At 40.0% G+C, this 17,982-nt stretch overlaps 1 protein-coding gene across 3 annotated transcripts in view; it reads right to left on the bottom strand.

Moving 5' to 3' along the window:
• The window catches only part of EEA1 (early endosome antigen 1), a 164,162-nt gene that overhangs the window by 116,253 nt on the left and 29,927 nt on the right, over nucleotides 1–17,982 (bottom strand). For all 3 annotated transcript variants that reach the window (XM_030938815.1, XM_030938814.1, XM_030938813.1), the window contains exon 2: nucleotides 12,612–12,704. In XM_030938815.1, the coding sequence (XP_030794675.1) occupies nucleotides 12,612–12,704 (93 nt within the window). The remainder of the gene's footprint in view (nucleotides 1–12,611; nucleotides 12,705–17,982) is intronic.

A 17,982-nucleotide genomic window follows, 5' to 3' on the forward strand; every position in this document is an offset into this window, starting at 1 on the left:
TGGAGTGCAGTGGCCGGATCTCAGCTCACTGCAAGCTCCGCCTCCCGGGTTTATGCCATTCTCCTGCCTCAGCCTCCGGAGTAGCTGGGACTACAGGCGCCCGCCACCTCGCCCGGCTAGTTTTTTGTATTTTTTAGTAGAGACGGGGTTTCACGGTGTTAGCCAGGATGGTCTCGATCTCCTGACCTCGTGATCCGCCCGTCTCGGCCTCCCAAAGTGCTGGGATTACAGGCTTGAGCCACCGTGCCCGGCCCAAAGACATTTCAAAAAAGAAAATTACAGACTGATATCCCTCATGAACAAATGAAACGTCCCCCAAAAATATATAAACAAATGAAATCTAGCAGTATACAGGCTGAGTATCCATTATCTGAAATGCTTGAGACACTTTTAGATTCTGGATTTTTTTTTTTTTTTTTTGGAATATTTACATGATACTTGGACATCCTAATGCAAAAAATCCAAAATCTGAAATGAACACCATTTCGGCACTCAAGTTTGGAGTTGTGGAGCATCTCAGATTTTGAATTTTCAGATTAGGGATGCTCCACCTGTATTAAAATAGTAATAAAAACACAGCAAGACCAAGTGGAGCTTATCCTAGAAACACGAGTAGATCAACATTCAAAAATCAATGTAAATTCATCAAAACAACGGAAGGAGAAAATCATATTATCATCTCAATAGATGTGGGAAAGCATTTCGCAATATTCAAAATTCATTCAAATAGAAGGGGGAGGGGAAAAGAAGGGAGAGAGGGAGGGAGGGAAGGGGAAAAGCTCTCAGAAAACTAGAAAGCATCCTTAAACTGATCAGAAAAAACTCATGGCTACCATCATTCTCAGTGGTAAAAACCTTAAATGCTATTCCCCTAAGTTCACAAAGTAAAATAATTACTCTCCCCAATTCTATTTAATATTTGACCCAAATTAAGACCCGATACTGTGTCCTGCCTTGACATCTGTTGAAACTGGGAGGGCCTCAAATGGCCTAATCACAAGTTTGCCTCCCCATTCTGCTCCCACAGATAAAGCTGCCTACTCAAACAGCCCTTCTGATCACAGGGACCAGGCACAGTGCCTGCTTATCCCTACATAGCGGGTTTCCATGTCCTGGTCCCCTGACAGCCCACACACTTATCCAAACAATACAATCATATCCTTCTTTAGGAACCAGAAGGTATGCCAGCCTCTTGATACTACCAAGCCTGCCTCCCACAGCCCCTGGTTGTTCATTTTGTTCCCAAATGTAATCTTCATGTAGCCATGCATGGCATGTAGTGTCCTTCTCCCCTAGGCTGTAAACATATGTAACTAACATACTGCTGTTGATCTCAACTGTCCTGTGTCATGTGTTCAGCCATTCCCATAACCCTAGGGCAAAATCCCTCCTTCACCACACGGTAAACACAGGAGGCAATGAAAACACTGGCAAATGCAAATGACTTGCACCCAGTACAGAGTCTTACAATTCAATAATAAAAAGATAATCCAATTTTTTTTTTCTTTTTTGAGTTGTGGTCTCACTGTCACCCTAACTGGAGCGCAGTGGTGCAATCTCGGCTCACCGCAACCTCCACCTTGCAGGATCAAGCGATTCTCCTGACTCAACCTTTCAAGTGGCTGGGATTACGGGCACACGCCACAATGCCTGGCTAATTTTTTTTTTTTTGAGATGGAGTCTCACTCTGTCGCCCAGGCTGGAGTACAGTGGTGCAATCTCGGCTCACTGTAAGCTCTGCCTCCCAGTTCTCACCATTCTCCTGTCTCAGCCTCCCAAGTAGCTGGGACTACAGGTACCCACCACCACACTCAGCTAATTTTTTTGTATCTTTAGTAGAGACAGGGTTTCACCATGTTAGCTAGGATGGTCTCAATCTCCTGACCTCCTGATCAGCCCACCTCGGCCTCCCAAAGTTCTGGGATTACAGGCATCAGCTACCCACACCTGGCTTAATTTTTAAAATAGGTACATTTCCAGTTCCAGAAAAAATAGCATAGATGTACTTTTCCTTATTCCTTCTGCCAAGTACAGCTAAAATTCATGGACATTATATACAAAACAAATGTAAGAAGATGCTGAAAGATACAGACAGGAAGGCAGACCAGTTAGTGATCTCAGCCAAGGAATGACAGACTGATGAGTTCTTTGCCTCATATATTCTGAAATGAATACTGGAGAAGCCAGCAATCTGGAAACACCAGACCATGCTAACAAGAAAAGTCTGCTCTCTCCAGGCACAAGATCAGGCAAGAGTTAGTCCTCCCACTGCTAAATCTAACTGGCTTTTTAGAAAAGGGGCTCTGTGTAGTAGATCATGCCTATAATCCCAGCACTTTGGGAAGCCGAGGCAGGTGGATTGTTTGAGCTCAGGAATTCAAGACTAGCCTGGGCAACATGGCAAGACCACATCTCTATGAAAAAAAAAAAAAAAAAAAAAAATTAGCAGGGCCATGGGGATGTGTGCCTGTGGTCCCAGCTACCTACTCTACTCGGGAGGCAGTGGTAGGAAGATCACTTGAGCCTGGGAGATTGAGGCTGCAGTGAGCAGTGATCACACCACCGCACTCAGCCTGGGGAACAGAGTGAGATGGAGAGGAGGAGGACAGGGAAAGAAGGAACGGAGGAAAGGAAAGGTAAAGGGAAAGGAAGAAAGAGGGAAAGAAAGGCAGTGAAGTAATGAGATACTACAACATCTGGAGGTCAGTTGGAGAGGTAGGAAAACACCAGAAGAGAGGTATCAGAGAAGCACAAGAAAGACTGCATTAGACAGCAAGAGTTGACTGGACTACATGCTTCTAGGAAGCAAAGTAAGATGAAGATAAAGAAGTAAAGATGAGAATTAGTAAAATATAGGCCACTAGTGAGTAGTTTCAGTGGAAAAACTGAGGATGGAAGCCAAATTGGAATGGGATAAACAATAAACAGACATTTGCTTCTAGCAATATGGTGTACTCAACAGTCTGAACTGTCCTGATGAAAACAATGAAATGATATAAAATATCACTTATTACATTATGTATTATATATATTATATATTATTACAGCTGACCCTGGAACACCACAAGTTTGAACTGTGTGGGTCCACTTATACATGGATTTTCTCCCACCTCTGCCTCCTCTGAGACAGCAAGACCAACTCCATTTCTTCCTCCTCCTCATCCTACTCAACATAAAGACAAGGATGAAGACCCTTATGACCTTCCACTTAAAGAATAGTAAATATATTTTCTCTTTGTTATGACTTTCCTTTTCTTTTTTCTTTTTTGGCTCTATGGAATCTTTCTAGATCATATGATTTTTCTTTTCTTTTCTTTTTTTTTTTTTGAGACAAAGTCTCACTCTGTCACCCAGGCTGGAATGCAGTGGAGCGATCTCAGCTCAGTGCAACCCTGCAACCTCTGCCTCCTGAGTTCAAGTGATTCTCCTGCCTCAGCCTTCCGAGTAGCTGGGATTATAGTCACATGCCACTATGCCTGGCTAATTTTTGTATTTTTAGTAGAGACAAGGTTTCATCACATTGGCCAGGCTGGTCTCAAACTCCTGACCTCAGGTGATCTGCCCACCTCAGCCTACCAAAGTGCGGGATCACAGGCATGAGCCACCGCACCTGGCCATTTTTTTTTTTTTTCAATTTTTATTTCAGATTCAGAGGGTATATGTGCAGGTTCATTACCTGGGTATATTGCATGATGCTGAGGTTTGCGGTACAAATGATCCTGTCACCCAGGTACTGAGCATAGTACCCAACAGTCAGATTTTCAACCACTGCCTGCCTCCTTCCCTTCTCATTCTAGTAGTCTCCAGTTTCTATTGTTGCCACCTTTATGTCCATGAGTACCCAATGTTTAGCTCCCATTTATAAGTGAGAACAAGCAGTATTTGGTTTTCTGTTCCTGTGTTAATTTACTTGGGATAATAGCCTCTAACTGCATCAATATTGCTATAAAGAACATGATTTTGTTATTTTTATGCCTGCATGGTATTCTGTGGTGTATATGTACCATATTTTTTTTTCCAATCCACCACTGATGGGCACATAGGTTGATTCCATTTATTTGCTATTGTGAATAGTGCTGCAATGAACATCCAAATGCATGTCTTTTTGGTAGAACGGTTTGTTTTTGTTCCGATACATACTCAGTAATGGATTACTAGGTTACATGGTAGTCTTATTTAAGTTCTTTAAATCTCGAAACTGCTTTTTTACACAGTGGCTGAACTAATTTACATTCCCACCAACAATGTACAAGCGTTCTCTTTTCTCTGCAGCCTCACCAACATTTGTTTTTTGATATTTTAATAATAGCCATTCTAACTGGTGTGAGATGGTATCTCATTGTGGTTTTGATTTGCATTTCCCTGATGATTAGAGATGCGGACCATTTTGTCACGCTTCTTGGCCACTTGTATATCTTCTTCTGAGAAGTGCCTGTTTGTGTCTTTTGACCATTTTTTAATGGGTTTTTTTTTGTTTGTTTGTTTGTTTGTTTGTTCAACCATTTAAGTTTCTTACAGATTCTGGATATTAGACCTTTGATATCTGCAAACTTAGCTGCACAGTTTGCAAATGTTTTCTCCCATGCTGCAGGCTATCTCTTTACTCTATTGATAGTTTCTTTCACTGTGCAGAGGCTCTTTAATTAGTCCTGCTTGTCGATTTTTGATTTTGTTGCAATTGCTTTTGAGGACTTAGTTATAAATTCTTTCCCAACACTAATGTTCAGAATGATGTTTCCTAGGTTTTCTTCTAAGATTCTTATAGTTGAAGGTCTTATATTTAAATCTTTAATCCATTTTGAGTTAAATTTTGTATATGGTGAAAGGTAGGGAGTCCAGTTTCATTCTTCTACATAAGCCACATGATTTTCTTAATAACATTTTCTTTTCTCTATCTTACTTTATTGTAAGAATACAGTGAGACACATTCATCAGCTTGCTCCTTTCTGCCCGTGGATGCCGCCGAAGAAGCATCATTAAAATCTCTCTTCTCCCTTCTATCACGTCTAAGTCAGAATCTCCTAAAGAGCCTGAACAGCTGAGGAAGCTCTTCATTGGAGGGTTGAGCTTTGAAACAACTGATGAGAGCCTAAGGAGCCATTTTGAGCAATGGGGAACATTCACAGACTATGTGGTAATGAGAGATCCAAACACCAAGCACTCCAGGGGCTTTGGGTTCATCACATATGCCACTGTGGAGGAGGTAGATGCAGCCATGAACGCAAGGCCACACAAGGTGGATTGAAGAGTTGTGGAACCAAAGAGAGCTGTCTCAAGAGAAGATTCTCAAAGACCAGGTGCCCACTTAACTGTGAAAAAGATATTTGTTGGTGGCATTAAAGAAGACACTGAAGAACATCACCTAAGAGATTATTTTGAACAGTATGGAAAAATTGAAGTGACTGAAATCATGACTGACTGAGGCAGTGGCAAGAAAAGGGGCTTTGCCTTTGTAACCTCTGACGACCATGACTCCGTGGATAAGACTGTCATTCAGAAACACCATACCGTGAATGGCCACAGCTGTGAAGTTAGGAAAGCCCTCTCAAAGCAAGAGATGGCTAGTGCTTCATCCAGCCAAAGAGGCTGAAGTGGTTCTAGAAACTTTGGTGGTGGTCGTGGAGGTGGTTTCGGTGGGAATGACAACTCTGGTAATGGAAGAAACTTCAGTGGTAGTGGTCGATATGGTGGCAGTGGGGATGGCAATAATGGGTTTGGTAATGATGGAAGCAATTTTGGAGACAGTGGAAGCTACAATGATTTTGGCGATTACAACAATCAGTCTTCAAATTTTGGACCCATGAAGGGAGGAAACTTTGGGGACAGAAGCCCTGGCCCTTATGGTGGTAGAGGCCAATACTTTGCCAACCAAGAAACCAAGGTGGCTAAGGTGGTTCCAGTAGCAGCAGTAGCTATGGCAGTGGCAGGAGATTTTAATTAGGAAACAAAGCTTAGCAGGAGAGGAGAGCCAGAGAAGTGACAGGGAAGCTACAGGTTACAACAGATTTGTGAACTCAGCCAAGCACAGTGGTGGCAGGGCCTAGCCACTACAAAGAAGACCTGTTTTAGACAGATTCTCACGGATACGGGCAAAAAACTCAAGGACTGTATTTGTGACTAATTGTGTAACAAGTCATTTTAATTTCTGTTCTGTGCAAAGTGTAAAGCATTCCAACAAAGGGTTTTAATGTAGTTTTTTTTTTTTTTTTTTGCATCCATGCTGTTGCTTGCTAAATGTAATAGTCTGATCATGATGCTGAATAAATGTCTTTTTTTTAATGTGCAAAGAAAAAAAAGAATACAGTATATAACATATATATAACATGCAAAATATGTGAATCAACTGTTTATATTATAGGTAAGGCTTCTGGTCACCAGTAGGCTATTAGTAGTTAAGTTTTTGGGGAGTCAAAAGTGACTCCCCAGCTGCACAGGAGGTTGCACAGGAGGTTTCAGCTGCACAGGAGGTTGGCACCCAAATTGTTCAAGGGTCAACTACATATTATAAAATATAAAATATTATATAAATAGCACCAAAGTATTTCTTTAATGTTTATTTCTGTAATGTCCTGGAGACCATGATATTTCCAATTCCACTTAGAAGCTGTTAAAGGCACAATGTTAAAACCTAGAGCTTGTCCAAGGTAGGAGGCCAAACTCAATGTTAAGGTAAAAAGGAAACAAACCTCAGAGAGACAGAGAGAGAGACCAACCAAGACCTTGTCTGTACCTTAGTATTGGTGGCATATGGAAAAAATAATTTCCCCTGAGAATCCATAACCACTAAGAGCCCTCAATTAGATTAGTAGTCAGAATGCATGCTGTTATATAATCTGAAGAATTTCAAGCTCAGAGCTTAATTTCAAGCAGTCCCCAGTTAACAGCACCTCTCTAACATTCCCATCCATTAAGTGGAAGTGGATCATGATAAAGTTTTTCATCCTTGTTGTCTCTGAGTAGGCTGAAAAGGAAAAGAAAGAAGTAGAATTGGTCTTGCTGTCTCAGAGGTGGCAGAGGTGGAAGAAAATTCACATGTAAGCGGACCTGCACAGTTCAAGCCTGTGTTATTCAAGTGTCGGCTGTAATAACATTTTTGTAATACATAATGTTGAGCACTGGCAAAAGCAAATCCTCTCTGAAAGAACATCAGCATAGACCACAAAGAGTTTCCACAAGAAAAGTTCCAAGGAACAAAAATTCACAATCGAAAAAAGTTTACAAAATATACAAGAGAACAAGCCACAAGCCATTATGAGTGACGTCCAACAGAAAGAACTAGCAACAGAGTCAAACCTATAAAGTTTCAAATACTATAATGCTATAAACATTACCAGACAGAAAATATAGAATAATCATATTTGAATTTGTAATAAATAAAAGAGAAGCTTGAAAATTGAAGCAAAGAACAAGGAACTAAGAAAAAGAAAGATCGAATTAAAAAAAAAAAAAAAAACAGAATTAGCTGGACATAGTGGCACATGCCTGTAATCTCAGCTACTCAAGAGGCTGAGGTGGGAGGATTGCTTGAGGCCAGAAGTTCGAGGCTGCAGTGAAAGCTATGATTGCACCACTGCACTCCAGTCTGGGTGACAGAGCAAGATCCTGTGAAAAAAAGAAGAGGTGAGGCAAGGGGAGGGGAGAGGAGAAGGGAAGAGAAAGGAAGGGATGGGAGGAGACTGGAGGGGAAAGGAGGGGAGGAGAGGAGAGGGGAGGGGAGGGGAAAGAAGGAGATGAGAGGGGAGAGGAGTAGAGGGGAGGAGAGGAGAGGGGAGGAGAGGAGACAGGAGGGGAGGAGAAGGGAGGGGAGAGGAAGGGAGGGCACAGACAGGAAGGGATGGGAGGGGATGGGAGAGGAGGGAAGGGGAAGGGAGGGAAGAGAAGGGAGGGGAGGGGAGAGAAGGGAAGGGAGAGGAGAAAAGGGAAAGAGAGGAGGGGAGGGGAAGGGGAGAAGGGGGAAGGGGAGAAGGGGGAAGGGAGGAAAGGGGGAAGGAGGGAAGGAAGGAAAGAAGGAAGGAAGGAAGGAAGGAAGGAAGGAGGGAGGGAGGGAGGGAGGGAAGGAAGGAAGGAAGGAAGGAAGGGAGGAAAAGAAAAGCCGGTCGCCGTGGCTCATGCCTATAATCCCAACACTTTGGGAAGCCGAGGCGTGCGGATCACGAGGTCAGGAGATTGAGACCATCCTGGCTAACATGGTGAAACCCCATCTCTACTAAAAATACAAAAAATTAGCCAGGTGTTTTGGCAGGCACTTGTAGTCCCAGCTACTGGGGAGGCTGAGGCAGGAGAATGGCGTGAACCTGGGAGGTGGAGCTTGTAGTGAACCAAGATAGTGACACTGCACTCCAGCCTGGGCGACAGAGCGGGACTTCATCTCAAAAAAAAAAGAAAGAAAGAAAAAACTTCTAGAAATGAAAAAAAAGACACTTAAAATGAAAATTAATGGGCATATTAAACCACAGGTATTCTCCACAGTTGAGGAAAGATTTAATTAATTGGATAATACATTTTTTAATCCAAAATGAAAAACAAAAAAGAAGGATATAAAATACAAAACAGACAAGACACGGTGGCTCATGGCTGTAATCCCAACATTTTGGGAGGCCAAGGCAGGAGGATCACTTGAGGTCAGGAAGTCAAGACCAGCCTCCAACCAGAGTCACAGATGGAGACCCCATCTCAAAAACCAAAAAATTAAAAACTAAAACAAGGAGAGGTGCAGTGGCTCACGCCTATAATTCCAGCACTTTGGGAAGCTGAGGCAGGAAGACTGCTTAAAGCCAGGACTTCAAGATCAGCCTAAGCAACATAATGAGATCCCATCTCTACCAAAAAAAAAGAAAAAAGCCAGGCATAGTGATGTGCACCTATAGTCCCACTACTAGAGACATCAGATTGGGAGAATTGCTTGAGCCCAAGAGTTTGAGGTGCAGTGAACTATGACCACGCTCCAGCCCAGGCAATAGAGCAAGACCTTGTCTCAAAAAATAAAAATAAAAATAATAAAACACATATAATAGAATAAATGATAAAGGGAAGAATTTTAACATACAGGAAGCCCCCAACTTAGGATAGTTTGACTTAAAATTTTTGACTTTATGACTGATTTATCAAGATGTAACCCCATCATAAATCGAGGAGCATCAGTATATCTAATGTAGGTTTCATATGGCAATATCGGAAAAAAATTGAGGCAACAGTCAAAGATAATCACCGAGAATTTTCCAAAACACTTCAAATACACATTGGTGTGTACAGAAAGCCCAATGAGTCTCAAGCAGGATTAAACACACACACACATATAACAGGAAATGAAAGAAAGAGACTAGAACAGATTGATTGGCTGATTAATTTTTATAAAACAACGACAAGAGTAGAGAAAAGGATCCCTTCAATAGAACCAAATAGACTAAAAACAGTCATCTCAACAGTAACAATATGACCCAGAAAAAAGACAGAGATGGAAGTTTTCAATGTGCTGACAAAAAAAAAAACAGATCTGTATGTAGAATTTTATGCTTAGCAAAATCGTGTTTCAAGAACGAGCATGAAATAAAATTTTAGACTGAAACTGAGAGTCTGGCAAATCAGTCCTCATTTTAAAAAATCCTACAGGATGTACTATAACACAAAGAAAATAATTGTAAGTAGAAGGCCAAAGATGCAACAAGGAATGGTAAACAACTATACTGGTAAACACATGGATAAATCTAAAAACAATAATAACCTCTAATTTGTGAAGATAAAAGAAAATAAGATAAATCTAAACTACTGAACCACAATATAAGTTGGGAAGTAGTGATCCATATCAAAGCATTCAAAGGTCCTTGAAACAGAAGGAGAGAAAAGTATTTTAGACATTATGTATGTTACAAAAGAAACAAAAATGGGCCAGGCATGGTGACTCACACCTATAATCCCAGCACTTTGGGAGGCCGAGGTGGATGGATCACTTGAGGTCAGAAGTTCGAGACTAGCCTGGTCAACATGGTGAAATCCTGTCTCTACTAAAAACACAAAATAATTAGCAGGGCATATTGGCATGCGCCTGTAATCCCAACTACTTAGGAGGCTGAGGTGGGAGAATCATTTGATCCTGGGAGATGGACATTGCAGTGACCCGAGATCACGTCACTGCACTCCAAGGCAACAAAACAAGACTGTCTCAAAAACATAAAAAGAAAAGAAACACTAAATCAACAGAATATAATGCATAATATCCAAACTAGTAGCAGTACCCAGGACTAACCCCAGCAATGTACTCCACCACCACGTGAAGGTTGCTTACCAAAGGGCCAGCAAATAAGAATGAACAGCTAGAGAGGTAGGAAAAAAACCAGAAGAGTGTGGTATTACAGAAGCACAGAAAAGAATGTGTAGTAAGGAAGTTAAATCCAAACTAAGGCAAAAAGAGAAAAAGAAACAGAAAAGCAGGATAAAGAGAAAGTACAAAGCGCAATAAAAATAAATCAAAATACACCAATAACCAAAATAATTCAAAGGGGTTTTCCCAGTTAAAAGACACGTGTTACGCTCTTTGCAAAAAACAAAAACAAAAAAAACCCACCTAAAACAAAAGGAACAAAAAAATATGAAAATGAAAAGAAAGAAAAAGTTCAGGAGCAGTGGCTCACACCTGTAATCCCAGAACTTTGGGAAGCTGAAGCAGGCAGATCACCTGAGGTCAAGTGTTCGAGACCAGCCTGGCCAACGTGGCAAAACGCCGTCTCTACTAAAAATACGAAAAGAAATTAGCCAGGTGTGGTAGCACATACCTGTAATCCCAGCTATGCAGAAGGCTGAGGCAGGAGAATCACTTGAACCTGGGAGGCAGAGGTTGCAGTGAGCCAAGATTGCGCCACTGCACTCCAGCCTGGGCAACACAGTGAGACTCTGTCTCAAAAAAAAAAAAAAAAAAGAAAGAAAAGAAAGAAAGAAGAAGATACACAAAATACTAATCAAAACAAAACTGGGGTTATTCCACTACTATTAAACACCAATTCACTAAAAGGATATAACAGATCTAAGTAGATAAAATATGAAGCCAGTGACTAAACAGCGTATTAGAGAAGTTTGGCTCTGAAGGAAAGCAAATAACAGATGGTATCTGAAGAGGGGATTTCAAGTCAGAGAAAGAGATTTTGGTTTTGGTTTTTCTCATTTTTTATTTTTTGGTGTTCTTTTCTTATTTGTTTTCATATGAATCATATGGAACAAATTTGTATGTTATTGGGAATTACATGAAGTAGAGGTAAAAAGTGAAGTAGCAGGAGGGAGAGAGGATAAATTAAGAATGAAAAAGAATGGAATCCAGAGAACAAGACAAAGGAATGAAATTTGATAAAAAGGACTTTTTCTCAGTGTAATAAAGTAAGAGAAAACAGGCATGGCATAGGTATGATAAAATAAGAACATTTATCTAATAGTTCCTATTTTCTCAGTTATATATAAGGTGACTGAGAGAAGGTTAAAAAGAGACAGATTTCAAAACAAAGAAGGTACAAAATAACTATCTCAGAAAGTAGGAAGTTAATCCTACTAATACGATATTAACAGTATTGCCAAGCACTGCACAATACCAATACCCATCGGAATTGTTTTTTGGTGTTGTTCTGACTGAGGTCAACTAAATTATTACTAGATTCCTTTGAGTTCATCATATCACAATCACAGTTTCCAACTTTTTCTTAAAGACATTTCCTCAAATTTGTTCTTAATAAAGTCTAACTGATACTTCTCCTCCCCTCTCGCAAATTTGTAAAATCTTACTATGGTTAAAATATATATACATGGAGACAAATACTAAACAGATGGTCAGAGAGAGACAAAACAGAATGATGAATGGACAGAAAGAGGACATATCCAGAAACGTATGCACAATACACACTTGTCAACCAAGAGGTGGAGGAGAGCAGAGAAAAAAGACTGGGTAAGGACTACAGCTAGGCCTTCAAAGGGGCAACTGACAAAAAGTGTCAGAGCAAAATGTGAGCGTCTTGATCTCTTCGTGGCAGTATTATGGGTGAGTGTTATGTTCTTCACATTCCTTATCTCCTTTTTTTCTATAATCATCCAATATTACTTATTTATTAAAAATAATATTAATGCAACTAAAGCTGACTTTTCACATTTTTTGAGGTTTTTTCACTTATTTATAATACTTTCTGCATTCATTTTTATATAATGTATTTATATTTAATATAATATCTTTAATATCAAAGACAAAAGTCCTTACAAAGTCATACATGAAGATAGTAAATAATATGTAAATTTGATAACCCAATTTTTCCTTAGTGCAATAGTTCATGACAGTACACACACATAGATACTAATTAACCTGTAATTCTTTATAAACAGACATTTTAAAATCTTCAGTGAGATGACATTAGCATTAAAGACAAATTGGCAATATTATTTTTCAGAGTCTTAATGTACACTTTCTCAGTCTCACAACTAGGTACAGGTATACAGTTACAAGCATGTTTCAAAAGTCACATTCCAACTTATAAGAAAAACTTATGAGAAATTTTCCTAAACAAATCACCAATTGTTACACCAAATATTTGCTCATTTTCCCTTAAATAATATTGAATTTTATTGCCAAGTTATTATCATACCTCTGAAGAGCTTTCATTATTGACATCCACTGTGTTTATAGGAGTTGCTGATGAATCTAAATCAGAACCTTGAGAGCCAACTCTCCCAGGAGTCTGGAACACAAACAGAAGGGTGAAAAAAAGCAGACATTAACAATATATTCATAGGCCATTTAATAATCTAAACCTTTTCACATAAGAAAAGTAGATGTCTTTACAATAATAACAGCACTAACAGTATCCTTTATGGAAGACTATACCTAATGCTGTATCAAAATCTTTATATATGCATTTCTCTCATTTTCAGTCACTTTAAATTAATAAAATGTATACAACGCTTTTCAAAGTCTTCAAGTCACCTTCACGAAACATCTTATTTAATCAAAATGACATCTCTTAAGACAGATAAGATGGATGTTATCTCTGTAGAGAAGAAAACAGATTTAGAGTAGGAAGTGACTTGTTCACCATTGTACTCTTTTGTTTTGGTTGTTTTTTGAGTTGGGGTCTTGCTCTGTCACCCAGGCTGGAGTGCAGTGGTGCAATCTCAGCTCACTGCAACCTCCGCCTCCCAGGCTCAAGTGATCCTCCCATCTCAGCCACCCAAGTAGCTGGGACCACAGGCACACACCACCACACCCAGCTACTTTGTTGTATTTTTGGTAAAGACGAGCTTTCACCATGTTGCCCAAAATGGTCTCAAACTCCTGAGCTCAAACAATCTGCCCACCTCTGCCTCCCAAAGTGCTGGGGTTACAGATGTAAGCCATGATGCTCAGACTACCATTGTACTGTTAACAAAAATCAGAAAGTCCTCAAGATGTAAGCTCAAGGAGGAAAAAAAAAATCAGAAAGTTCTCAAGATCCAAGTTAAGGCAAAAAAATCCGAAGATGCAGAACTAAAATGCAGATCTGATTTCTTTGACAATGCTTTCCCTCTCTCTCTCTTTTTTTTGAAACAGGAGTCTTGCTCTGTCACCCAGGCTGGAGTATAGTGGCACGATCTCGGCTCACTGCTATCTCTGCCTCCTGGGTTCAAGCAATTCTCCTGCCTCAGACTCCTGAGTAGCTGGGACTACAGACACATGCCACCATGTCCAGCTAATTTTTCTGTGTGTATCTTTAGTGGAAACGGGGTTTCACCATGTTGGCCAGGCTGTTCTCGAACTCCTGACCCCAAGTGATCCCCCCGCTTTGGCCTCCCAAAGTGCTGGGATTACAGGCGTGAGCTACAGCGCCCAGCCGGCAATGCTCTCTTTTCTACACAAACTAAAACTACAGTGATTCAAGTGGTGCAAAAAAGACCAAATGCAGCCCAAGTTATCAAGTCCCCATCACCTACCATTCAAACCAGTCATTACCATCCATCTCCATTGATATGACACCATCAGAGGCACACTGATATGATGGTGTCATTGATATGACACCATCAGAGGCACATTTTGGAGGGTTAAAGGTCTTTTCCTCCTGCACCATTTATCACTTAGCATTATCATTTATTAAAATCTAGGTGTTACTTTTATATCAAATTGCTTTTTGGATGAATTTGAAACACAGTAAAACACTGCGTAAAAAGAGATTTAGAGCACAAAAACTGACTCAATAATGCTCATCAAAAAATATATATGGTACATGCTAGCATTATCCACACTTTACATATGAGGGAACCAAGGCATAGAGACTAAGTAAATTGCCCAAAGTCAGATGGGTAATAAAGGGAAGAAGGGATTTTAATTAGAGCAGTATGGCTCTTAATCACTAACCAATACTCCTTCTCTGTTAGACATCTCCACTGAAATGCCCCTCAATCACCCAAGATTCAAAACACCTCACTACATATTTGCCTCAAGATGTGAACATCCTGTACATCACTACTAAATGTTCAACCTAAATGCCAAATAAGGATGAATTCATAATGCTATATTCATCAAAATGATTATAAAAACTACATACAATGGAAAAATATACATGATTTAAATTATATATAAAAACTACTGATTTAAGAAAAAAGACTAAAAAGAAATATTCCAAAATTCAAATAATGATTTCTGTAGTAAAACAGGAATCTTCATTTTTATGTTTTTCAGTTTTAGTTTTTGCTACTTTTTTTTTTCAGAATTTTAGATACACACTTGAATTGCTTTTATCTTGAAAAAAATGTTTTATGTTAAAGATAAGCAAACCTCCAGTTGAATAGACAGCATTCCTTTTTTTTTCCTCATGCAGATACTCTGCACATTTATTTACAGGCATACTCATTTTATTGTGTGTCACTTTATTGCACTTTGCAGATGTGGTGCTTTTTAGATATTGAAAGTTGATGTCAACTCTGCCGTCAAGCAAATCTATTGCTGCCATTTTTTCAAAAGCATGTGCTCATTTTGTATCTCTGTGTCACATTTTTTTATTCTCACAATATTTCAAGCTTTTTTATTATTATCATATCTGTTATGGTGACCTGTGATGAATGATCTTTGAAGTTACTGCAATTATTTTGGGGCACTACAACCCATACCCATATAAGATGGCAAACTTAATTGATAAATGTTGTGTGTGTTCTGACTGCTCCACTCACTGGCCATTTCCCAGTCTCTCTCCCTTCTCCTTGAGCCTCCCTATTCCTTGAGACACAACCATATTAAAATTAGACCAATTAATAACCCTATAATGGCCTCTAAGTGTTCAAGTGAAAAGAAGAGCTGCTCATTTCTCACTTTAAATCAAAAGCTAGAAATGATTAAGCTTAATAAGAAGAAATGTGGAAAGCTGAAACAGACCAAAGGCTAGGCCTTTGTGCCAAACAGCCAAATGTGAATGCAAAGAAAAAGTTCCTGAGGAAATTAAAAGTGCTACTCCAGTGAACACACAAATGATAAGAGCACAAATTGCTGAGAACATTTTAGTGACCTGGATAGAAGTTCAAACCAGCCATAACATTCCCTTAAACCAAAGCCTAATTCAGAGAAAGGCCATCTCTTCAATTCTACGAAGGCTGACGGAGACGAGGAAGCTGCAGAAGAAATGTTTGAAGGTAGCAGAGGTTGGTTCATGGGATTTAAGGAAAGAAGCTGTCTCCATAACATAAAAATGCAAAGTGAAACAGCAAGTGATGATGATAGAAGCTGCAGCAAGTTATCCAGAAGATCTAGCTAAGATAAGTGATGTAGATGTCTAATAACAGATTTTCAATTCAGAAAAAAACAGCCTTCTATTGGAAGAAGATGTCATCTAGAACTACTATGGCTAGAGAAGAGAAATCAATACTGGGTTTCCCAGCTTCGACTTCCAAGCTTCAAAGAACAGGGTAATTCTTGTTAGGGGTTAATGCAGCTGATGACTTTTAAGTTCAAGCCAATGATCATTTATACCGTTCTGAAATTCCTAGGACCCTAAAGAATTATGCTAATGCTACTCTGTGCTCTATAAATAGAGCGAGAAAGCCTAATTAATAGCACATCTGTTTACCACATGGATCACTGTTTTTTTTTTGAGACAGAGTCTCACTCTGTTGTCCAGGCTGGAGTGCAATGGCCCAATCTCGGCTCACTGCAAGCTCCACCTCCCGGGTTCATGCCATTCTCCAGCCTCTGCCTCCTGCCTCAGAGTAGCCTCAGAGTAGGTCTTTCACACCTAAGTAACAAAAGGACCAGAGGCTACTCCCTTTAACCTTTTCTGCACGGCAGATGGGAAACTGGCTATCCACAACAAATCAGATTGCAGGCAACTCCTCATTTGCATAGAAGTATAACTGTGTGGCTTCACCCTAGGCTCTGATTGGTTGCCTTTTGCAACCAATCAGATGTTTGCACAGGAGTGTGACCTCTGTAATTTTACTTCAGCCTCTGGTTGGCTGCTTTCTGCAACCAACCAGACTGATTGTGGGCTATCACTTCATTTACATGAGGTGAGCGTGAAGTGGCTAATGGGAAACGTCCAGGGAGTATTTGGACCCAAGAAGATTCTGCATCCAGGCCCTTGAGCCGCTGCTCAGGCCCACTCCCACACTGTGGAGTGTACTTTTGTTTTCAATAAATCTCTGCTTTCGTTCTTTTGTTGCTTCATTCTTTCTTTGCTTTGCTGGGCATTTTGCCCAATTCTTTATTCAAAACGCCAAGAACCTGGACAACCTGCAGTCACAACCCTCTACCAGTGACACTAGGAAGGCTGAGGCAGGAGGATCACTTAAGCCCAGGAATTCAAAAATGCAGTGAGCTATGATCACACAACTGCACTATAGACTGGGTGACAGAGCGAGACTCTGTCTCATCAAAGAAAAAAAGATTACAAATCACTGAAAGTTCAAACGATTGTTAGCATTTTACAGCAATAAAATATTTTTTAATTAAGGTATCTACTTAATTAGACATAATGCTATTGCACACTTAATAGACTACAGTATGCTGTGAATATAATTTTTATATGCACTGTGAAACCAAAGAATTTATGTGACTCATTTTGTTGCAATACTTGTTTCATTGCAGTGATCTAGAACCAAGCCCGCAATATCTCCGAGATATGCCTATATACAAGTATGCCTATATACTTGTAAAATTTTTATATAAATCAGGAAACTAGAACAAATACAAAATAACAACCAGTAATTAAAGCTACAGAGAAACTCCCAAACTCTTCTTAAACATACTTCTTCAAAGAAGGGTATAAGATTAAACGTTTATTTCATATTCTGGATAGAGTATTAACCTAGCATGCCATGACAAGGTGGAAATAAAATGATCTTGAACCTTTTTTAAAGTACTTATGTTCTTTAGGATTCTCAAAAGAACTCAGGGTTCTGGGAGGTTCTGTCAACTAAAGATGACAAAGAAGGAACATTATGGCTGGGTGAAATGGCTCACGTCTGTAATCCCAGCACTTTGGGAGGCTGAGGTGGGTGGATCACTTCAGGTTAGGAGTTCGAGACCAGCCTGGCCAATATAGTAAAACCCCGTCTCTACTAAAAATACAAAAATTGGCTGGGTATGGTGGTGCACACCTGTAATCCCAGCTATTCGGGAGGCTGAGGCAGGAGAATTGCTTGAACCTGGGAGGCAGAAGTTGCAGTGAGCCGAGATCATGCCACTGTACTCCAGCCTGGGTGACAGAGCGAGATACCATCTCAAAAAAAAAAAAAAAAGGAACATTACTTGTGTAACTATGTCTTTTTTTCTTTCTTTCTTTCTTTCTTTCTTTCTTAGAGACAGGTCTCACGATGCTGCCCAGGCTGGTCTTGAACTCCCAGGCTCAAGTGATCCTCCACCTACTTCATCCTCCCAAAGTGCTGAGATTACAGACAAGAGCCCCTGCATCCAGCCTATGTTTCAATAAAGATGGTTAGAGAACATCAGAGGCACAGTTCAGAAAGAGGCACCTTACTAATGAGAAAAAAAAAAAG

This window comes from Rhinopithecus roxellana, chromosome 10 (genome assembly GCF_007565055.1).
Source record: "Rhinopithecus roxellana isolate Shanxi Qingling chromosome 10, ASM756505v1, whole genome shotgun sequence".
Taxonomy (NCBI): domain Eukaryota; kingdom Metazoa; phylum Chordata; class Mammalia; order Primates; family Cercopithecidae; genus Rhinopithecus; species Rhinopithecus roxellana.